This window comes from Scomber japonicus, chromosome 10, assembly GCF_027409825.1.
Source record: "Scomber japonicus isolate fScoJap1 chromosome 10, fScoJap1.pri, whole genome shotgun sequence".
Lineage (NCBI taxonomy): Eukaryota > Metazoa > Chordata > Actinopteri > Scombriformes > Scombridae > Scomber > Scomber japonicus.
This window is the reverse complement of record NC_070587.1, coordinates 3088581-3112297: the sequence shown is the minus strand read 5'-3', so window position 1 is coordinate 3112297 and position 23717 is coordinate 3088581. Positions and strand designations below refer to the sequence as shown.

At 41.3% G+C, this 23717-nt stretch overlaps 2 protein-coding genes across 3 annotated transcripts in view; one reads left to right on the top strand and one right to left on the bottom strand.

Moving 5' to 3' along the window:
• Window positions 1-3689, bottom strand: part of LOC128366501 (lamin-A-like) — a 37217-nt gene extending 33528 nt beyond the window's left edge. The window contains exon 1 of one of the 2 annotated variants that reach the window (XM_053327235.1): window positions 3615-3689. The gene's annotated coding sequence lies outside the window, so the exon portion shown is untranslated. Of the gene's footprint in view, window positions 1-3605 lie in introns of both variants that reach the window. The other variant, XM_053327233.1, reaches the window with a different exon arrangement.
• Window positions 3690-11599: 7910 nt separating this feature from the next.
• mex3a (mex-3 RNA binding family member A) lies at window positions 11600-16453 on the top strand. The gene is made up of 2 exons (XM_053327237.1): window positions 11600-12020; window positions 15291-16453. Exons 1-2 carry the CDS (start codon window positions 11600-11602, stop codon window positions 16451-16453), a joined length of 1584 nt encoding a protein of 527 aa, XP_053183212.1.
• Window positions 16454-23717: the final 7264 nt, after the last annotated feature.

The following is a 23717-nucleotide window of genomic DNA, read 5'->3' as shown; positions in this document are numbered from 1 at the left end:
CAGTACCTCTCTATGTCTTGATTGTTTTGCAGATAACGTGGTGGCACTGCAGTAACTAATTTGTATAATCTAATAGTTCACAGAAGCATTAGTCTTTTATTTGACAAACTTTCACCATCAGTTACTAAGTAACACGTTGACGAGTGTATGTTTGCGTTTGCTTTGTTGCTCAGCAGCAACTGTAACCCTACAGCAGTCTTTCACTTCTTTATCTCTGTTCTTCAAAAGACCATTGTTCATACATCTGCAAAGGCTGCTACCGTATCTCTGTAACTCACAAGAGCCTGATATGCTTTGATGGTAGTTAAGGATAGCAACAACAGAAATGTGACTACGTTTACATTTGATTCATGAAGTTTGATGATCCGTCCATTTCTGCACATAGCGCATGTTCAGTAACATGTCAAACAATGTTTCTCTGTGAGTCCTTGTTTTGCTTACCATGCAAATCATACTTATGATGATAACAGCGACCTTCAGTCTTATGTAAATTAATTTTATAATTTTTTCATAATGTGCTGGCAATGTGGAATTAATCACGTTGGGACAGGCAGTACAATGTGTTATCTTTGACGATGGACTGCTCTTTCCTGGGTGGGTCGGGATCAGATATCAGGGGGGATCAAAAGCTTGTCTCATTACCTCAATCCGCAACATGACTAAGCAACTATCCCAGAGGGAAAATGAGGAAACTGAATGGGACAATATACTCAGAGCCAGGCTAAATATTTCCTAACTACTGTGAGTCACAACATCATGGCCGTGAATATTGCAATTCTGGAGCCACGTGCTTCCACCAGCACCTTTTTTTTAAGTCTCACATCCACTCTGTCTCTATCAAATCTAAATAGTGTTAATGCATCATCTTTCTTTTGCACTTCTTTCTTCTTCGTCTTTTTTTTTTACTGAAACAACATTTTGAATGTATGACATCTACTTGTAATTAAGTATTTTTCATTGTAATATTTATAGTTTCACTTAAAGTCCCATCCAGGCATGTTTTAGGCCATATAAAATACTGCTCTAAATAATAATGTGTCTTGTATTTCAAGTCTCAACATTTTAACTGTGAAGCTCAAACATCCAAGTGAAATAACACAGACAAAAGCACATGTTTTGAGTTGGATGGTCGGTTTAAAAACCTTATGTCCGCCCCTATAACTTCAGTGCTTAACATCCTTTGCCTTGTGAGGCAGCTGGATTCATGAGATTATGAGATCATGTAAGAATCAGGCATCAAGTTATGCATGCTTGTGTCCAAACCACGAGGGATTCGGACGAATGAGCGTCGCAAATCCAGCTGCCTCACAATGTAATAGACTGTGATTGTGTACGGTGGCCGAGACCCGCCAACGCTGCAAACAAAAACAAACGCTGCTGCAAATGAAAAGAAACGCTGCTGCATATAAAAGAAACGCTGCAAATAAAAAGACACACCGCAGCAAACAAAAAAAACACCGCAGCATATAATAAAAAAACGATGCAAATAAAAAAAGCCACAGCGGAAGTGGATTACCGGGGACTGTTTTTGCCGAAACACCGGAAGAAGAAACAACAACAACAGGACTACGAATTGGAAAACGAACTAGAAAGTAAGTGAACATGGTAGTGTTTAATGTCGCTACGTGTACTTTTTAATGTGTTATTTGGTCAGGCGGTGTAGCCCCAGGTTTGAAGTTGAACTGGAGAATGCCGGTGTATTGTTAGCTTAGGCTGCAGACACTTAAAACACGCTGTTCCGCCTACGGGACGAGTCGGAGGTTGGGAGGTAGCCACAAGTCCTTCTGAATGTTTTAAACACCAACCCTTAAACATATATATTCATACTGTACATTGTTAGAAAGCATAGGTTGCCCTGATTCATTCAAGACCACTCACGACTTATATGGTTGCTCACAGCCGTAATAGTATTAGCGATTGGCTCGGCTAGCCACTCAGCTAAAGTAAAAACAGCTATAATCTCTACATACCTTCAAAGTCTTCCCTTTATCCACAACGATCATCTTATGACTCGGGACTTTCTGTACAGCTCGCCAAGTATCCATTCTTGTGAAATATGAAATCCGTTTCCATAACGTCGAAATACTTTCCTCAATATGTCCATGTATTTAGTCCAACACGTAACGTAATAACACAAATAACAAACCATATACGGTCCCTTTTACGTCTTTTCCTGACCTGCACGTACAAGCAACAACAACAACGACAGTAATAAGCTGCCGGAACTATGTAGCCGTCAGTTGTTTCCACTCTCGTTAGTGGTCTCCCCGTGTTAGCCGAAGCTAACAATACAACAAGTTCGTTTTCCAATTCGTAGTCCTGTTGTTGTTGTTTCTTCTTCCGGTGTTTCGGCAAAAACAGTCCCCGGTAATCCACTTTCGTTGTGGTTATTTACATCGTTTTTTTTAATTATATGCTGCGGTGTTTCTTTTATTTGCAGCGGCGTTTGTTTTTATTTCAGCGTTTCTTTTATATGCAGCAGCGTTTCTTTTTATTTGCAGCAGCGTTTGTTTTTGTTTGCAGCGTTACTTTTATTTGCAGCTATGGCGGGTCTCGGCCACCGTAATTGTGAGATGGTTCATCCAATCAACTGCCGAGTATTTTTTCAAAGTGCCTGCCCTTTTCCAAACAGTTCCCAAAGATGACTACTCCGATGGTTCTGTGTAACAAACCATCTGGTACATCAGATTATTTCACCTCTGGAGCCAAAGATGATAAATACATCAAAGATAACCCATTTAAAATTGTAAAAGAAAAATAAAAGCAACTATTCAAACTATTACCCAGAAAAATGAATCCATTTTCAAAATAAGGCTGATTAATCAACTAATTGTTGCAGTTCTGATACCAACACTAAAGCTGAATGGCTTAATCGATGAACAGAAAATGTATCTGCAACTATTTTGATAATCGATTAATGATTTCAGACACTTGTCAAACAAACATATCAAACTTTTGCTGGATCCAGCTTTTCAAATGTGATGATTTAATGACTTTCTTTGTCATATATAGATTAAACATATTTTTTGGAAGGGTTTGAACATCACTGTGAGCATTTGTCTGTACTTTCTACAGAGTCACTGATAATGAAAATATTGAAATGCCTAACACCTCTTAGGGTAAAGTCAAATTTAACATGAGAAAAAACTAAAGCCACCAAAAAAAGACCATAAAGTTCATTCAGCACTTATCTAAAACAAGAATTGGGGATGTTCACCTTCACGGAAACAGGATTTCATCTAATTTAACTGGGTGCACTTTATAAACCGGAAACTGAGTGTGTGTGTCCCCGCATGTCCCTGCCTGCTTTCCTCATGAATGATTCTGCAGCTCTCAGTCTGTGCCTCTCTGGCGCCCCCTGTCGACGCTCACGTCTGTTTGGCTGCAACAGAGACACACGTCACGTCATTCACAAGCACACAGAGCAGATACGAAGCGCCATCCACTGGTGGACACACTGAATTAAAACCTGCAGCTGATACCTCTCAATATAGGGGGGGTCACAGAGTTCATAAATTGCTTCAACATCCTGCCTGGCTCTTTAAAAAAAACTAGAACACCTCCAGAGTTATAACATAGCGACAAATGCAGGCTCAACAAACCACATTTCTTACCTGCTTTCTTTGGAGAGACTTGAGCTTTTCTGCAGTCGTTTAAAACATCCGTCCCCTCCACGGTCACTATTGACCTTTGAAATTGTCCACAATCCAGTTAATCATTATATTATCCACTGCATCCAGTTTGCTATTAACAAACCGCCGAGGAGGAAGTCCATCGAGTCCAGCCAGTAACAAACAGACACCTGCAAATCAACACACTTGATTAGACTGCCAATCTCTGCTAATTACAATGCAGCCTATAGGCGCCACCTGGCGACCATAATTAATGCTTTGGTCCGCTTCTTATCAGGATTATTTTTAGCAGTTGAGGGGTTTTTTTTTATGAAGGCAGGTGAAGTTTTGGAAAAAAATAAATAAAAAAGTGCCTCGGAGTAAGAGTAATCTCAAGGCTGCAGAGAGAAAGAGAGAAAGAGAGAGAGAGAGAGAAAACAAAAAATTCTCCACAGATCCTAATTTCATATGTCCTCTGAAGAAAATGTAGTTGATATCTCACATCACAATTCAGATATCACAAACATTATCAACACATTTGTCTGTCAGTTGCTTGAAATGAATGATATAACAGTGGTATTCATTTTGCTTGGGACCCCCTGGAGGGACTTCAGGGGCCCCTGTGACCCCACTACTTGCAATGATTGATATACTGACCTGAGCTGGGTTTCACATGAATTGATAATTTAATTAAAGTGGCTGCCAGGGAGCGTCATACAATTATTCCTCAAGGCAACTACCAGCACGACTGCTACTATCAAGCTGTACAGATGGCCCAGTTGAATGGCACAGTCACTCTAATTCCCCAGTGATCCCAAAAACTCATTCTAAATACAAACAAAAACACAATTTAAAAACAACTGGAGCGGGCTGCTGGAGATATTTTATATAGAGCTCCTTGTGGATATGCTTATCATTATGTAACAGCAGAACATGAATTTTACATGATCCATGTTACTGAGCTGTAAATGGTTTGTTTACATTCATAATAGTTATAAATCATGTAACAGGACTGTGGGTCACTGGGAGGCATCATGATCTCTGAGACAACAAGGCCCGAGAATGCTCCCACGCTTGCTGTGATTGTACTTGTAGTCTAGTCTGGTACTAATGCTGCACCTTCAGGGCACTATCAGTTTATCATCTATAACTCTAAAGAAACAATTACATAATTCAAATAAGGTTTACATATTTTGATGCTTTGGTACAAAACTCTACCTGTTTAAATGACGCAGGTGCTCTGTGTCCTATTTGGGGCTCCGACTCAGTAAAAAGTACCTGAAGTACCACAGGGCACATTTGCTCTATGGTGTTGATGCTGTGGTCTCAAAAAAATCAGTCTTCAAATCAGCCTGGATGATAAACAGTGGTGGAAGAGGTATTCTGATACTTAGATAAAAGAATCAGTACCACAACATAAAAAAATGTAATTACAAATTCATAAAAGTCCTACTATCATCTAAATTTGCTATTATTTGTGATTATATTCACAATTATACTAAATGGACCTGTTGTTATGTTATCATGAATATCATATTATTTGATTATTGTCTCTGATGCATTTGCATGTAACAGCATTTTAATGTTGCAGGTGGTCAACCTGGAGGTTAAGCTATTGATATTTTAGGAACTGTATTATGATTATGTGCAATGTGTAAAACTGTCTTTGAGCTTGCCACACAGCATTAAAAACAAATGAGACACTTCAGTTACTTTATATGCTGTTGAACAGATGGATCAATAACAACACATCAAACTTTGTAAATTGATGGTGTGTTTTTTAATATAATTTCTTAATGCTAAATGTAACTATTAAATGCAGCTGTCAAATACATGCAGTGGAGCCAAAAGCATATTTCTCTCTGAAGTGGAGTCAATGTGTTAGAAGTGGTGGAAGAATTATTAAATATTTTACTTAAGTAAAAGTTCACCTACTACATTGTAAAATATACTCCATGAAGTAAAAGTCATATACTCAAAATTGCTACTTCTGCAGTATAAGCAGCAAAATGTACTTAAAATATAAAAAAATCAAAGTACTCATTATGCAGAATGGCTTTTTACAGAGTTATATTATTGTACTACTATGCATTCAAATATAATGTTAATGTTGCAGTTGATAACAGTGAAGAACATTTTAACTACCTACTGTTGTGAAGTTTATCTATAAAAATGCATATTTCTTAAACTGATAATAGATTGTATACAATATATATATATAAATAATCTGTTCAATGTAATGTAATAGGAGTATTAGTAAGTGAAAAATAAAATATATAAAATAAAATTTGAATACTTGAGTAAAGCAGTAAAACCTTTGTTTCTATCTAATTACAGTGGATGAGTAAATGTACTCCATTACTTCCCATCACTGACGACATGTCTGAGAATAAAATGAAGGCTTTTAAAGCTTATCTACTTCACACTTCATCCTTGAAATCAACAAATCTTAAAGTGCATCAGAGCTGCATTGTGTGCACTTAGGTGTGCAAGTTTTTATTCCTAACAAGGCATCATAATTTACTAACAAAATATGTTTGATTAAGACGAAACCCAAGAAATCATTTTACAGTGTGATATTGATCCCATGACTAAATCATTTTGCAGATTAAAAAATGCAATCTTTCGTTGTGTAATGAAAAAGTAATATCTGAATCAATCGATTCTTACATTGTCTGCAATGCATTCACTAAAATGAGAAAAGGATGCCAAGAAGAAAGTGAAGACCAGCAGGACTCCTTGAGTTCAAAGCTGACTGTGACGAGTGTGAGATCACCACCATACGGGAAGCAAGCGGTGAGGTGAGCCTTACTCATCACTAGGCGTGTCACTAGCCATACAGCATCAATGTGATTAGAGAGACAGAGAGGGGAGGGGGCTGGAAATAGAGAAAGAGAGTGAGAGAGATGACCTAATACCCGTAAAAAGCAATGAAGTCATACTACCTGACTCATATTCCCAGCTGACACCAGCTCTCCCGGTCACAACACCCCTGTTTGTGTGTTTGTTGTTGGAGGATGAAGTGGTGGGGTGGGGTGGGTGGGGGACGGGGGGATCACAGCAGGCGAGCAGAGAATTTATCTGAGGGTTTGTGTGTTCACAGAGTTTAAAGATGGAAAAACTGTCGATCTGTTTGTCACACAGAAGGATTTGCTGCAAATACTCTGATGCAAACATAGGTTCTGAAACAATTGGCTGATCATTTGAATAAAGGAGTCAAAAGAAAAGGAATGGGTGATAATTTTAATGATGAGGTCATTCTTTATCAAGCAATTTGCAAATAACTCTAGCTTCTCAAATGTGAGAATTTTCCACCTTTTTTCTTTGCTCTGGTTTTTAATACCTTTGGGTTTCGGACTGTTGTTTGGACAAGACAAGCAATCTGAAGTTGTCACCTACAGCAATGCTAGCAGCTGTGTAAAACTGTAATTAGGCACAGTGGTGCTTTGGACTGAGTGCTGACATCATCATCATAATATGCTCTCAATGACGATGCTAACATGCTGATGTTTTGCAGCTATAATGTTTACCACATTCACTAGCATGCTAACATTAGCTAATTAGAAATGAGGCTGATGGGAATGTCATTACTTACTTTAAGATGAAAGTTTTATAGGGAAGGTCAGGGGGTCACTGAGGTTATTAAAATTCATTCTGAGGGGGAAATTAATGTCTGTATCAAATTTCACAACCATCAATCCATCAGTTTTTGAGACATTTAACTAAAAAAAAGCCGAGAAATGTCAAGCGATCGATCACCAAAGCTATTAAACTTCACCCTCTGAGGTCTATGAATGTGGGAATGAAATTTCATGATAATCCAGCTAATAGTTCTTGAAATATTTTGGCCAGTAAGTGGTGGGCCAACAGCCTGAAATTGCCACCCCTAGAACCACTGACAAAAACTAAATGACAGATTAATCTATAATGTAAATAATCTCTAGTTACAGCCCTAATAAACAGCCAGCAGTGGGGATAACACAACACATTCAGCCGTCTCACTCACACTGACACACAATAGTTTTCTAACAAGTGTACTTGTGGATCGCACAGCTCTCCGAGGAAATCCCCATGCATTGTACAAACTGAATAAGCATACCCAATAGGATTGACTCCAGGGTGAAAACCTAGATTTGAATTGAATTACATTGAAATTATGTCATTGTATTTGGGCTTTGTCTAAAAATCATCAGCAATATTTGATTACTTCACAGAGAGCCTTGTCTTAGAGCATTCAAATAAGGGTGAAACACATACACATAGAGCTTCACTTTTTGCTTGGTGTGGTTATTTTTGCTGACCACAGACAGCAGAGTTTGGGAGGAAAAGGCCTCATTATCTGGGTCCCTGTGTGTCGGTCGACCTGCAGAAAAAATAAACATTCTGGTGATTCTAAAATGACTGCCAGAAACACTCAGTTGCTTCATGTTTGGTGATGATCTTTCCTTTCAGAGTGTATTCCACCACTGCCTCTCCATCTCACATTTTCTCTGTTCTCTTAAACAATTTTGTTGTTGTTTGTTTGCGATCTAGTGTCATTATTGTGTGCAGTCTGTCTGCTGCTGCTTTTGCCTGCTTACTTGAAAACAGTGGGGGGAAAAAACTTACAGCAAATAAAAACAACACAAATGAGAAACAAAAAAATAGACATTGTTTCTATTTACGGAAACACAAAGTAGCCTCTTCATTTTCTGTTTCACTTGTTCAGCTGATCGATTTCAGGGCTCACGTCAGCTTATGAGCACAAGATGTGGTATCATTTGCATGAGGTCTTACATCATCCCTGTGAGCCCGTTCACTGTGGCATCAGCACGTGGTGCTTAGCCAACATGTCCCTTTGTGCTCGCAGAAGCCTCATTCAAGTGACAGCGGGGCACCAGAAAAGTCTTGAAAAGGACATCTGGCCATGGAAGTCAAAGGGACGTCCTTTAGGGATTCTCAGACATATCTTTACAGCCTATTAAGCCTGTCCCCTTTTGAAAGACGGATACTGTCCATAGGTGGAAGCAATATTTGCATGGGCTCTTGGACAAAGAGATTGGTGTGTCTCTGCAGCACCGTAAACCAAAGCATCTCCCCAAAGATGCCAGTCAGCCTTTCATCAGAGGGAAAAAAAGAGAAAGGGGACCACTCTGACGACCAGATGGTCAAGATCATTGAGTTTTTTATGTGCAAGTAACATGACCTCACTCTGAGTTTCACAAGTATCCTGTAACACACACACACACTCACATGCACACATATGAGTACAGATGACAATTGCAGCCTTCAGCTATAGGCAGTGACCACATCAGACAGCTGTAAGCCTGCTCCAAACCAGAGGAGGTTTATTCAGGGTCACAGAGGTTATGTGGTACAACAGCATCACCAATCAGGCCTCCAACAAGCCACACCAAAACACACACATTAAGGCAGAGAGAAGATTGTGAAAGGGGGGAAACACTATCCCTGATCCATGCTTTTTATTGATTGGGGCTCTCGGTTCCCCGCGGACCCCTTTTAATGGAGCCAGACGACCTCTTGGACACACTACCATGGTCGGTGCACCACTGAGAGGCCAGCCCTTGTGTGGTGCTTGTCCCCATCCCAACCGTGCTCCCACCCAATCCTCTGGCCTCTCCTCTAGGTGGGGTGGGGATTGGGGGCAGACCCCCCGGGCCCACCCTCTGGTCCTTCATGCATCACGCGATCCTGCTCTCCTCCTGCTGCTGTTTTTTATCCATGTTATTGGGTGGAGTGGGGGATGTTTTAATCCTGGCCTCATACCAGGAGTCTCCCTGTGAGTTCTCATCTGCAACACACCCTTGGGGAACGAACCCCTTTCTGATTGGCACCCTGAGAGCGCGTCTAGACTATGATTATGCATGTAAATACACACGCTCCATCTTTCTGGTACCATTTTATCACAACATGTACATTGTTTCTATTTACAGACCTGGTGTTTGGAAATTCGTGATTGTATTGTTGCTCTATTCTGTGTTATTAAAAGGCAGAAGGCGTTCTCACTAGAAATGCTAAAATATTCATGCTGAATCTCTCTAGTAGTCACATGTCATGCTCAGTCTGTCGCGTAAGCTCAAATGGAAGACTGAGTGTATTTTTGTTTTTGTTATTAAAGTTGTAACCCAGTTACAGTGTGGGAAAACACCACGTGGAGAATAAGAAATTGAATTTAATAGATGGGGTTAAAATGCACAAAAATCATCACAGTGAATTCAACACCTCCCCTGGGAGCACAAAGCGCGCGCACACACACACACACACACACACACACTGACAGATTTCAAAGACATTTCACTTAAGAGCAATTTACGATTCCAGGGGCCGAGCCCCTAAACTTCGGTGTTTGATTGGGTCATTTAAAACACATATGAAGAAGTCTTTTAATTTTGAGTGGGGTGGAGAGTAAACATCTCCAGAGTTTGCCTTGTCATTCAGGTAGCCTGACACGTGCATATAAGCACAGATGGCAACAACAGGCCAAGCTGGAGTTAGACTGACACTTTGATGAAGCTCAAAACAAGGACTTCAGTTGTTGCTGTGTGGATAAATCTACACCTGGTCCAAAATTTCCCCAAAGCTTAATTTATGGTGGTGACCCAAGTGTAATAATATTTTTTAACACTGTTAAAAACAATATTTATATCATATAAGAAAAACATCCATGTATTTTTTCTGATATTTTGTATTAATTGTAGATAAATACACATTTGCAGGTTTTATTGGCAATAAATGCAACTTCTAAGTACTTTGCTGTGCCTGTTTTGAACAATGAAAATGTGATGTAAAAAAAAACAAACAAACAAAGAAAGAAAGTCAAACGATAAGCATTAACTGTGCGATATAATAATTATCAGTAGTATTATTATTAACTGCAGTTTGAGTCTTTGTGTTATACTACAACCATGCTGTCAGGCGTGGCTTCTGTCGAGGACATCTTGGGGAGTCTGTACGCGAAACCAACGGCGCGGTTCTTTGTTCACCGGGGCTGCTGCACCCTTCTTCTTCTTCTTTTTTTTTTAACGGGAAATGTGCAAGGGCTTTTCTGATGGTTCACCCGCTGCATAGGGTCTGCAACGCCTGTCTGACAACTCCCTTTCTCTTCTCCTGCTCGTATAGGCTACAGCCCCCACCTCCCCCCCACCCAGACACCCTCTCTCTCTCTCTCTCTCTCCCTCCTATACATAACATCCTCATGCGCAACGGCGCCGGAGACAACAACGCGGTGACCTGCCGCAAAGCACGGCTACATAGAGGTGGGCGGACCCCCCCCCCCCCCCCCCCAAAAAAAAATGTCACAAACTCCTTTACACTCAAAATTCATGTCAGATAGTCCACATTGCCCTCAAAATACACCGGAGCTGCTCGTTTTTGCTACCAAAGCTAAAAGTTGACATCATCTTTTCAGCAGCAGCACCACTAGACCATGTGCGCACTGTAGTTGCACCTTTTGATTCAGAAGTGTTTACATCCTGGATGGCCATTCTTACATAAGTCGCCAAAAAAATGCGGTTTTTCAGGCTATACGCTGCAGCTGTGGAGCTGCGGGCGAGCCTGCGTTAACGAATAGGAGCGAGGTGCAGGAGGTGAACGGTGAGGCATTTTTTTCTTCTTTTTCTATAGGTGACGGGAGGCAGCTCGATGTGAGATGCCACAGGCTTGGGAACCTGAGACGGAATGGTACAACGGGAGGGCGGCTCGTTTTGTCTCGGAGAGGAGGGGAGCTGTGTAAACCAGACTGGGTGGAGCAACACATCGCCCAGCCCCATCTATCGCGCAGACGGCCTTGTGTCCCGTTTGCCTAGAGCTCGGGGAGAGACTACTGTACTGAAAAGTCTGGCGGATAGAGAGAGAGGGGGCCGGTCTATGGGAGGGACTAGCGCAAAGGGGGGGAATTGGAAGGAGGAGGGGGGCGAGGAGGAGGCGGCACGGGTGCTGTTTCTCCAGTCTCTTTCCCTGTCTTTGTCTCACACACTCTTTTGTTAGCCATGCCTAGCCTGCTGGTTCTAGCAGGGATCATGGAGAAAAATGGGGGCTACGGCGGGGATCTGGCCGGCTCCGGCTTCGGAAGCGAAGGTCTCCTTGTGCCGCCCGATGAGGAGGAAGACGACTCCCGTGCCCTCAGGGTCGCGCTGGGCCAGTTATCTCTACTGGGGCTCGGGGAAGGCGAGGACGGCGGCGGAGCCCCAACAACAGGAGTACAGGACCGGAGTAACAATAACAACAACCACCACAACCACACGAATAGCATCGGAGGTGGCGGGGACACGGCGATCCTGCAAGGGAAAAGCAAGTTGTGCGCCCTGTACGAGAGCTCCTCAAGTGAGACCAAAGGACGAGGCTGCAACATAACAGAATGCGTCCCAGTGCCCAGCTCTGAACATGTGGCCGAAATAGTGGGGAGACAAGGTAAACCGCTGGCTTGCAAATTATTTCCCTCCAAACTTGTGCTTTTATCCCACTAACAGTGCTGCATTATCCCCGCCGTGGTTTCCTGTGTGCTTTGTTTTTTTTTTGTTCTCTAACTGTTACCTGGTGTTATTTGACAAAGAAAAGGGAGTGGTGTGTGTGTGTGTGCTCGCGTGTTTTTTTTGTACTCCCCCGAGACATCAGCCTCCCACTTTTCTGCTCCAATGTTGCAAGTTGTGGTGCACTCACGTCGTTAGACTGATACATTGAAACAAACTCGTTCGCCGCTTTTTGTGTTTATTTTGCTTTGGAGTGAATTTGCACAGAGGAATGAAAGAGAGAGAGAGAGAGACCCGTTCCCTCCTGGGCGAATTATTCTACATCCACGCCATCAATGTCAGCGCACAGACACACACTGGAGCAGGGAGAGCACTTGCTTCCTTTGTCGTCTGAGACGCGCCAGACTGTTCAAAAAGGCAACGTGCAGCTGGTGGAGAGAAGGAATGTCTTTCACTTTGAATTCCTCTATAAGAAAATAATCAGATTTAGACATTTGGTCTTAATGGTGGAGGATGTTTAGCCTCTTCTCAAATTTATTCAGCTCGTTGTTTATGTTGCGCACTGCCCCAGTGACACAATTGGACAATAGAGCGAGGGAGCGTGGTCCCCTTGTTTTTTTTTCCCTCCATAAGAGGGAGTTGGAAAGTTCAATTCCAGACACATTATAGATTCTGTCTATTTCTCTTAAAGGTGGAGGGTTTTTTTTAGATTAAAATCTAACAAAGACATGAAGTTGAATGACAGCAGCTGTCAAACAAAGGTGTGAAAGTGGGGTTGGGGGATTGAGGGGAGGGGCACATTAAGACAGTGTTTCTGCTTGGCACACGGGATGGTCTAAAAGGGTGACTCAGCGAGAAGTTGCACTAGGAGGTGGGAATCCTTTCTTTAAAACACAATATTCAGTTGTTTGTGCTCATTTGCAACAAAGCTGCCTCCAGGTGATTTTTTCCACTTTATCCAGTTAACATATTTATGTTTAGTGGAGCTGCAAACAAGCTTGAACCTAAGTTGTTGTTGTTGTTGTTTTTGCTCTTCTTCTGCTTGGTGATGGTGTTTATGTGGCTGCACCCTTTGTTAAACTGTTGTGATGAACCCATGGGTGAGAGAGGGGCAGAGAAAAACAAGGATGGGCAGTATAGCATCCAAAAGCTGAATGGGAGTCACGCCTTGGAGCTCAACACAAGGGGCTCCTCATGAGCCCCACTTCACTGCACACTCTCAATACCACATGGCTGTCTGAGTCAGGAGAGGGAGAAATAGGGGGAAGGATTGAGAGGGAAGTGCAAGGGTGGGTAGGGCACCATCAGTAAATCTTAACTTGTGTTACTAACAAAAACAAACAGGTCTCAAATATTGTCACAGCAGGTTAGGAGGAGTTGAGATATCTTCTTTTACTGATAGGTTCCCCCTTGCTCCTCTGCTGGGGTAATGTGGATTTAGTTTGTGCTGCTAAGTGCTCCTTGTCTCTCATTGCAGCTCCTGTTCTTTACTCTGAAGTGTAAGTTTTGAATTTTAATGGGGTAACCGAAGACAGCCGAAGGGTGGATCCAGTGAGCACAAGTGCAGCGAGAGGGCCCTTTTGCCTTGACCGAGAAGAAGTGCTGATTTGGGGGGATTTGAGATGAGCTGCTTTTTGATTCAGGCCCTTCGTTAGCTGGCACTACGTACACACCCCCTTCTACTCAGGACCGTGCATCACAGCGTGCCTGGTGAATCTGGCAAACTGAGCACCCTGTTATGATGAAGAAGAGATAGATATGATTGTTTTCCTCTGTCAGTGTCACAGGCATTGATTCCCGAGGATGCTCTTGCACCTTCCCATCAAGGGTGGCTTTGTTTTGAATCACAGGCACCTCTTACACTGCAGTTTAACAGTTGAAAATACATTTGTCTCCAGTGACCTTAATTTCTGGTTGCAATTAATTAATCTTTGCCTATTTTGTTTACAGATAATTCTATAATTGAGACATTAATTTGGTCTAATTAAAAGGTGCAACGTAGTTTCGACAGTAGGAATTTGTCAATTGCTCTGTGATCCTTTATGCCTTGGAGAGGTCTGTTAGCCTGATACGAGGCAATGGCCACGAAGGGTATTTTCTGGTTTAGAGTATGAGCAGTACTAAACCTTCAGAGCATCACTATCCCTCTGTCCATGCCACTGCTTCCTGAGGAGTAAGTGTTCCCGAACAAAGTGGACCTATTTAGTAGCATTAGCGAGACATTCGTCTTCAACTTAAAGTGTCTTTAAACCCCTAGGATACCTGCTGCTTTGATTTTTAGATAGGTAATGCAATGGTGTGCTGTGTGATCTGAAGCAGCTGGAGACTGGTAAGATGAGCTCACTGAATAGACGCCTGATGGTTCTTGCTCATCCAAAAAGAGACAGGAGAGGCATGTTGGATTCGTCAATACCAAAAGTGAAACTCTTAATGAGGATAATGACTCCATTTCTGAATGAAAACTGACCCGTTCAATGGTCTTCATGGGTGGAATATAAACAGTATTGCTGTATTTTCATACCACGTTCTCTTTGACCTCAAATGTACCTGACAATCCTCCTAAATAATCAGTGATTTAGTGTATATCCTGCTCTGTCCCATTACAGAGTCGGGTAATTTGTCATGAAATAACATTACCCTGCACTCTCACATTAAGACTCTACCTTAAAAGCACTTAATAGAGTAAACTATTACACACTGATCAAAAACAGGGCAGACTCAGAGCAATAAATGCTCAAAAACTGAGCACATGTGGGTTGCCTGTATTGTCTCTTAAGTTCAAGGAGAGGTCATGCAGTGATTGCTCACCAACATACTGTAAATGTATCGCATCTGCTGCTCTTCAATCCTTCACAACATTCATATCTAAGCTGGCCAATACCTCTGCACGACCCATGTATCTCTTAGTCAGTTGTGAGTCTGATTTAGAGCTAATAAATTAGTGCACTAATGCTTGGGTGCTTGAAACCTCTTAAATTATGGTAATACATCTGTGTACCCTTTGCCAGCAAAAACCTGTGAGTTAAAATGATCATAAATAGTGAATAAATCTAAATTTACACTGAACAGAGGACAACTGTAGATTTCTAACAGCTCAGGTTGATAAAGTGTGTGCCCACGCGTAACCTTTTAACTTGATTTGTGAATCGCATAATTGACATGGCGTATCAAATTTACTTATTTTAAAATGCATGTTGTTGTTTCTCTGCAGGTTGCAAGATCAAAGCCCTGCGGGCCAAGACCAACACCTACATCAAAACCCCCGTTAGAGGAGAGGAACCGGTGTTCTTAATCACTGGCCGGAAGGAGGATGTTGCATTGGCCCGCCGTGAAATCATCTCTGCTGCTGAGCACTTCTCCATGCTTCGGGCATCCCGCAACAAGCTGGGGGTGTCCTTTAGTGGCTCCCCGCCAACACCTTTGCCAGGTCAGACCACCATTCAGGTGAGAGTGCCATATCGTGTCGTGGGGCTGGTTGTGGGGCCTAAGGGCTCCACCATCAAACGCATCCAGCAGCAAACCTGCACTTACATCGTCACTCCAAGTCGAGACCGCGACCCTGTCTTTGAAATCACGGGGTCACCCAGCAACGCCGAGCGGGCCCGCGAGGAGATTGAAGCACACATCGCCTTCCGAACAGGAGGTCTGCACGACCACAATAATGAGAATGACTGTCTGGGGCCGAATGGTGGAAGCAGCCCAGCGGGCAGCAGCGGTGGTCTGGAGAGCCGGCTACAGCAGGTGTGGGGGCTGCAGGGGGGCCAGCGCAAGCCCCTCACCAGCAGCTACCGCCAGAACTTCTCAGATGCCATGGTTGGAGGGGGAGGAGGAGGAGGAGGAGGAGGAGGTGAAGGAGGGGGAATCTATAACAAGGGCAACTTCTCTAGCTCCGGAGAGAAGCCCTGCTCTTATTTTGGATCTGAGGGTACCCAGAGCTGGGGCGACCCCGACTACCCCAAACAGGTGGCCTTCTACGCCCAGCAGCGTTCCAAGAGCTTCGGAGGCCTCCCTCTCCCTCTGACCAGACTCTCCCCAGGCTTACCCGAGTCCTGCGGAGGTGGAAGTAACAACAACTCTTCAGTCACCAGCATTGTGCCCGTATCCGGCTCACCTCATGCCCAGGCCCGTCGCGCCCACAGTGAGCCCACCTCAGCCGGCGAGGGGTTTCCAGGCCGTCTGCCAGTGCCGGACTCGCCACCGGCCACTGTGCGGGACTGCATGACCTGCTTTGAGAGCAAAGTTACGGCTGCCTTGGTGCCCTGTGGCCATAACCTCTTCTGCATGGAGTGTGCCATCCGAATCTGTGAGCTCAACCACCCGGAGTGCCCAGTGTGCCACACCCAGGTCACACAGGCCATCCGAATATTCTCTTAAGGAACCACATCAGTTTTTATCATTAGTTTTGTCAGTGTTTGTTCAATAATTATTTACTGTTATTATGATTATTATTATAATACACAAGTACTTTTTTGTTTTTCAGAAAATTTAAAAACAATCAAGCAGATATTTTAGAAGGCACTGCTTGCTTTACTAAAAAGTATAAGAAATATTTTTAAGTTTTTCTTTTATATATATATGCATATATATTTTATAAAAGTTTTGTTTATAAGAGAAGTATAGTACCTTGCATTTTCAGTTTTTTGACTGCTGCTGTTTTTCATTCATGAATCACAGTGTACGCAGAGGTAGACAGTAATGTGAACATTTTATTATTCAAATTTTTATTTTACCATGAAGTGGGTTTATATGGAAGGAAGAAGATGATTGTTGAGGTACCCAATCTGCACCTGACTAACCTAGAAAGTCAATGTTGTTATTAGAAGGAACAAATAAAAAATTCATTGCACCGCACCATACAATCATCTTGGGACTAAAATAAGATTGTCAATCATACCTAGAAAATTCAGGAGCTGATTTGAAGGTGAATTAAGACATTTCAGTTTGACTGTGATATAATTGGTCCAAAATAGATATTAATTCTAGCAGAGAAAATGTGGATAGATTGGATCTAGTCAAACCCTTGTAAACCATACAAGAAAACAAAAAAAACAGCCACTCATTTCACTCTTATACCTTTATAATCTCATAAAACCACATTACTGCTAAAAAGGACATTACATCATTTATTTATAGTAATTGGTTAAATTGTATTGGTACCGTTTTTCACAGAGCTAGATCTAAGTTGTATAAAGTACATTTTCTTTCCAGTAGCCATTGATTACACTTTGGTCACTGCAGTTTGTTGAAAAGATTCAGTAATGCTTGCTCCTCGTGGCACTTGAAAAGCATGTGGTTCCTCGGTTGGCTTAAAGCACTGATTTAATTTGTGAGGCCGAAAGCCTTGGAATTCATCCAGTTGGCCAGTTCTTGATATCTGTCTCCCCGATGGACTTGTTTCAAAGCCACCTTAACCGCGCTTTATTGTCTTGTGTGGTCGTTTGGCCACAGTCGCTGAACGATATAGGACAAAACAAGAGCTTCAGTCGACAAGCATTGCTCAGAGGTGTGCACTGTAAATAAGGAGGAGAATTAGTGTGTGGACAGAAGCAGAGTAAAAGTGTAAAATGTCTCCTGATTCAGCAGCAGACTCCGATTAAAATAGTTGACACTGTAAAATACAGAGTCCCAAATCAGTAATCCTAACTCACGTCTCCAATAGGAACAGCATTATGTGTGAGCTCCGAGGGGCCTGCTGTCTCCCCTGTAATTAGCAAAGCTGTACAGGAGCAGGTGTTTCATGGCACACTGTGGCTGTGACCTCAAGTTGGAGGTCTCGCTTAGCCCCCTTTCTTTCTCTCTTTTCTTTGGGAGTGGCTTTTATGTCTCCCCCTGCTTACAGTTCGATCGTTTGCTTTCGAAGGCCTCGCTGAGAGGGGCGTATTGTCTGGGCCCAGTAGCGGCGTGGGCTGCAGAGTGCTCGGACACGGCCTGGATCTACTCATTGATAATTAGGCAAATGGGTTGGTCCAGGTGCGGACCGTGTGGGGACTCTGGAGCTGTGTGAGGGGTAAAGACAGGGTCCTGTAGCGAGCCCCTTACTGCCCCGCCCCACTGTTACAAGCACAGAGGGGGCTGGATGGTCTGGATGCAGCTGGGCGAACAGAACCCCCTCCTTCCACTCCCTCTTACCCCTTCCTCCCCCCTTTCCTCTCCTTTTCTGCTGCTCTGAGCTATCCCTACTGGGGAGAGGGGGCCTCTTTTGTCCCAAAACACACATACACATACACACACACACACACACACACACACACACGCAAAATTTGAAAGACACTAGCCGAATTTGGCAGCGCCTGTGAAATGAGGGGAGGCTTAGAAGCTAAATAAATTATCTACAGTTATCAGGAGATGCACCAGTTACCTATTTTGAACGTTATGTCACGCAATTTGCCATATACTCTTCCCAGATAATGAAAATGTGCTCATTTTAACATACAAAGAAAGATTGCGTGATCTTATCACACGAGGTGCAGCATTAACCCACCCCTCCCCTTCCCCAACTGCACCTCCCTGAAATTTGGATGGGGGTTCTGTTTGTGTGACAGCGGCAGCGCAGATCGAAGTTTCCACAAAGCTCCCGCCCCTCTTTACCTCCCGACCACCCCCCCCCATGCCAGCTCGCTACTGTATGGGACATCCTGCAGCTGCCCCTTCACTATGGACACCCAGGCCTCAGCAAATGGCAGCCCCCCTTGCTTTGAGCTTCCAAAATGAAATCAGACAATTGTAATTGACAGGAAAGCAGAGGAAACGCCCCATTTAACCAGCACTCATGCTGAATCAAATTACACACCCTCTGCGTCTGCCTTAGCCCCAGCCTGGGGATTTCAGAGGGCTAGAGCAGAGCGGATGGGGTAGGGATTAAAGCTGTTGAATGATAGGAGGGGGGGGGGGGGCTATTCAGTTCGGCTGGAGAAAGAAAGAAGCATGCTCTAAAAAACTCTACCAATCTTACTGATCATTCAAGTCTTGCCGCAAGTTTTGAGTTGTTGTCACATGTGGGCCAGTAGAGATGACAGGGAACCATGGAGATTCAGCAGGCCTCTCTTGTGTTGTATTGGAGAACAATTAAACTCAGCTTCTGTCTCCCAAAAATAAAAAAAAAATAAAAAATTGACAATTACAAATTGTGTCTTCAAGGACACAAAAAAGCCTCCTTAAAAAAAGCAACAAAAAAAAACCAACAAAAAAATGTGTACGAAGCAGACCACTCACTACATGTGGACTGTAAGGAAAGCACTGTACTCGCAAAAAGTACCCTAAATCTATCAGATGTAGACGTAAAGAATAGTTATCATTTTATGGATGGAGAAATTGCACAGTGGTTTGGCCTAAGCTTTCAACGTGGAATTCAAGGCAGTATATAACACTGCTCTTTGAACTTAGTATTTTTTTTAATTTTCTGCCTTAATATTTTTTATTAAAATACAGCCATTACTCTGGCATACAAGGTAGCAACTTTTGCCTTTTCATAGTACCGCCCCCTACAAAACACACAACTTTTAAATAACTTATTTTTGGAGTAAAGAATGTGAATCAAATTGCAACGGTGGGGATTAGAGGGATTCAGGAAATTAGGCTCCTCAAACAACACAACTTCAAAATGTAGAGCAAAGCACCTTATTACAAAACATGCGCATTTGAATAATACCAAACCGACCACTGATGGTGAAATATATTTCATAGAATTTGAAAGACATGCACATAAGGATTCCCTATCATTTTTTGTATTATGGTGGTTCTTGTTATTCTTAATACTAGTACTAGTGGTTATTTGGGAGACCTCTCGTCCATTTAGTCAATGCTGATGACTTGATTTGAGTTTTGCACTGGTTTAATGAAGAGAGGGCTTATTGGAGATTCTCCCTGTTTAGACGCTGTATAAGTTAATGAGTATTGTACTTTATGGGAAAGCACTCTGAGCATCTATGTAAATACAGTATGTGTATCAGTTACGGACATCCAGACAAAGGCCTGCTTAAAGTGAGGTTTTGATTATTTTTACAAACTGAAAGTGTCATTGTCAATGTTTTAGCATATTGAATTCAAAATGTTTCTGAGTTTTAGGGAGAGTAAATCTTTTATATATGCGTCCCATCATCCTTTTGACTATAATAGTATATTAGATAGATTCATACATTTAAGAAATATTATTTAAAACTGATTAACTTAGTATTTCATCCAAATATATAGATAAAAAATTAACCAGACACTACTATAAACTGTAATAATGAATATCCTTTTATGAAGCCGCTACTGTATAAATCCAGTCTCAAATAAAAATTCCAATGAATTGTATGTGTAATAACCTAACCCCTAATGAATAAATCAGTTTCTATGTATATTAGGATGAAAAGCAATAATAGGACTATACTGGGACAATAAACAGAGGAGCCTGCTTAGTCAGTTCTTTAAATAATATTCTATTCAGAAATTGACCTTGATTATTAGGATAACCATTTCTGTCTCATGTCTACTCACAATTCATTATGGATTCACGCCAGTGTAGAAACAGAGATGATTAATTAGTAACAGTTTCAGGATAAGTAATTGTTCTTGTTGTGTTCATCAGGGTCTTAGTCATTTGATTGCTTAATTTTGAATTTTTTTATTTTTTACTTTTTATGTTGATTATCAATCAGATGGCAGGGTGGGTCAGGACAAACTTGAGGATTCCTTCTCCTGAGTAGCACTGAAATGATGAAACTGTAATTTCTGTGACTTAAGAGGAAATCTCAGTTCCGCTGTAGAAGCGATCAGTCAAGTGTAAACAAAGCCAAAAGCGTAAGCACTGATGTCTGTCCTGTTTGTTAAAGAGCAGGAGCTGGTGACTTAACTGATGACAGACTGATGTCTTAAAGGCTTTGGTCAAAACTGTACACACAGCAGTGAGAACTGGAGGGTAGGACAACATGATATGATGTACTGTACCAGTCACTCTCTCAATGCAGTCATGTTGTCCATGTGAAGAGCTCTGATTCTTTACAGGCGTCTTACTTCTAGCATATCTTAAGATGAGTTGTGTTTACATATTAGTAACTTTCTGATTTCATGGCTCTATTTGATACTTGTGTTGCACCAACTTTTCATCTGTATTATTTTTTAAGAGAGAGAGAGAGAGAGAGGAAAAAAAAGGTCAAACGTAGCCAAAGAACAAAATACATTGAGAGGACATGAGCTAACTTGTCACGTCATCAAAAATCATCTTTGTTTAAAGTTTATTATTGAATCAGGATTATTAAGAAATAATCTCAAAGATAGAAACACTCTGTTTACCCAAAAGTCTTAGAGGCCACTTAATCGATATCTGTGAAATGAAGGCATATCATGTTTCAGTGTTGTAAGATTAGTTTAATACTACAGAGGCGCCGGTAACAGACTTACTTCTCCCCAAAGACCCCAGCTTAAAGCACATCCTGGCACTTACACAGTCCTTTGAGTAGTTTTCTATTGTCCTGGTTAGATTGTTGGAGGGGGGAAAACAGTCTAGTCTTAATCTTTCTGAAAAACTGACCGATCTGGAGAAGTTGAGATAAAAAAAAAAAAGGGACTGCCAAGTATCTAAAAGAAAAAACAAAAAAACCCCTCAGACTGAGAAAAAATCATGTTGACAGCGACAAGCCAGTGAAGACGCAGAATGAATTCCTCATTTTTCAAGACCCCTCAGAGTTAACTGTAAGAGAGCACCTTGGATGTAAGCAAGGTGACTGTAATAGTGAACAAAGCAACACTGTGGTTTAAGTTAATATCGTTTAGAGAGCCATTGACTGTATCCTTGAGTTTAACTGCATGTTAGTAAAATATAGTACAGTAGTTAAGATTTATCTGAGAGAAAAAAAAAAAGTTAAGATCGCATTAAGAATTCATCAGCCTGATACCTGGAGTGTATAAAAAGCTTTAAAGACCTTAAAGTGAACATCGGTTTAAAATCATATATTTACCGTGTAGTTTAACTAATTGATACATAAAGTTTAATTATGATTCTTAAGAATATACTAAGGTGTAAGTTTCATTTGTCCAACTCACCCAAGAAGTAAGAAATACTTTTTAATTCAGTGGAGCTACAAAGGGGTGGGGTGACTCACAGTGACATTTGTTTTATTAATTTCTTGTTAGTATTATTTACAATATTGTATTAAGCTTACTATTATAGTAATGGTAGAAACTGTTGATGTTTTTTCTTCTCTTGATATGAAAAGGTCTTTATGCATTTATGTAGAATCCCTTTTAAGGAGTGATAGGAAATCCTTATTTTCAATGGATGCACTTAAGCAATTGTACCAACCTGTCTAAATCACACATTGAGCAAGTAATGCATTGAATGTAAAAAGAAAAAAAAAGACCACTCAACTTAATGCACTCCTTATGCTTATTGTTTTGTCAATTTACAAGTGAGCTTTAAGTTTTTGTTTTTTGGAAAGAATTTGCGAGTTTTCAACGTAGACTATATTTGAGTTCTTCCACATACATTTATAGAAAGTAACTTAAAATGAATAAAAAAAAAACATATTACAGTTTCTCAAATCTATTTTGCTAACATGGGTTATTATTTCATAGAAAGCAGAGGAAAAAAAAGTCAGTATCTGGATGTTATTTATGAAAAGTAAAAAAAAAAAAATGAAGCAACATATTTATGAGTAACCTCAAGACATTTTGTTTTTTAATTAAAATTACAAGAAGTTAATATATTTCTAAACACAGGGAAGTCAGTTTCTACTAATAAGTAAAATGAGAAAAGAAGTTTAGAAGTTTTATTTATGAAAGTTATGGATGCTCGTCTTTTCCATGTACTTCACGGTAAATGAAGTAAATGGAACAAGAGTTACCCCATAGCTTAAATTTTAACTTCAGACATGCATTAACGTCAACATCAGTGCAGTCGCAATGGAATAATTACAGAAAATAATATAATATTTTTTAGAATTTGGAGATATTTTAGTCACAGAGCATCAATTTTGTGCCTCAATTATATATTTTTCCTGCATCAGCATTCTTTGTGCAGTGCTGCTTGCTGTAACCCTTCTCCCCCTTTCAACTAACCCCATGTTACTGACTGAAACGCATTACTCATTTCCTCTGTAATCTAAACTCGCTTTTACTTATCAAACGTATAAAACATGTTACGACTGCAACGCTTGGAATGAATGAGGCAGCTGTGGCCCTCTTTGCAAATGGGGCCACAAATAACTTGTACACACTTTCATTCATACATTTTCTACATCTACTACTCAGTTTGTGATCGATAGCGACAGAGCATAATCAGCTTAAAGAAAGCCTTTATGACAGACTTCCCCTAATGTGTTAATTAGGTGAAGTGTGCAAATTGAGCGAAAGGCATCTAGGAGAGGACAACAGCGCACTGTGTAGTAGATCTATGTAACTAGATGCACACTTATACACACACACACACAAACACACACACTCAAACAGATTCATTACCGTACTAGTTTGCATGTATGTTGTATGGTCACTTAGACAGGAGAAACTGTGCAAGTTCTGTGTTATCCTTTTAACATGAGCACACTTGGGCTGTTTCTCCTCTGTAGATTTTCATAGTTGGAGTCTCTTTGGAAACTAGAAAGTTGACATGAGTTTGTTGCCAGGCAAAGAGACCATTGCAGTCCCCATATCAAAGTCAGAT

What these genes read in the sequence shown, in the direction of transcription:
- mex3a (XM_053327237.1), top strand. Translation starts at nt 11,600, where the DNA reads ATGCCTAGCCTGCTGGTTCTAGCAGGGATCATGGAGAAAAATGGGGGC. An exon ending in CGAAATAGTGGGGAGACAAG is followed by an intron (nt 12,021 to 15,290) that starts GTAAACCGCTGG and finishes GTTTCTCTGCAG; the next exon opens with GTTGCAAGATCAAAGCCCTG.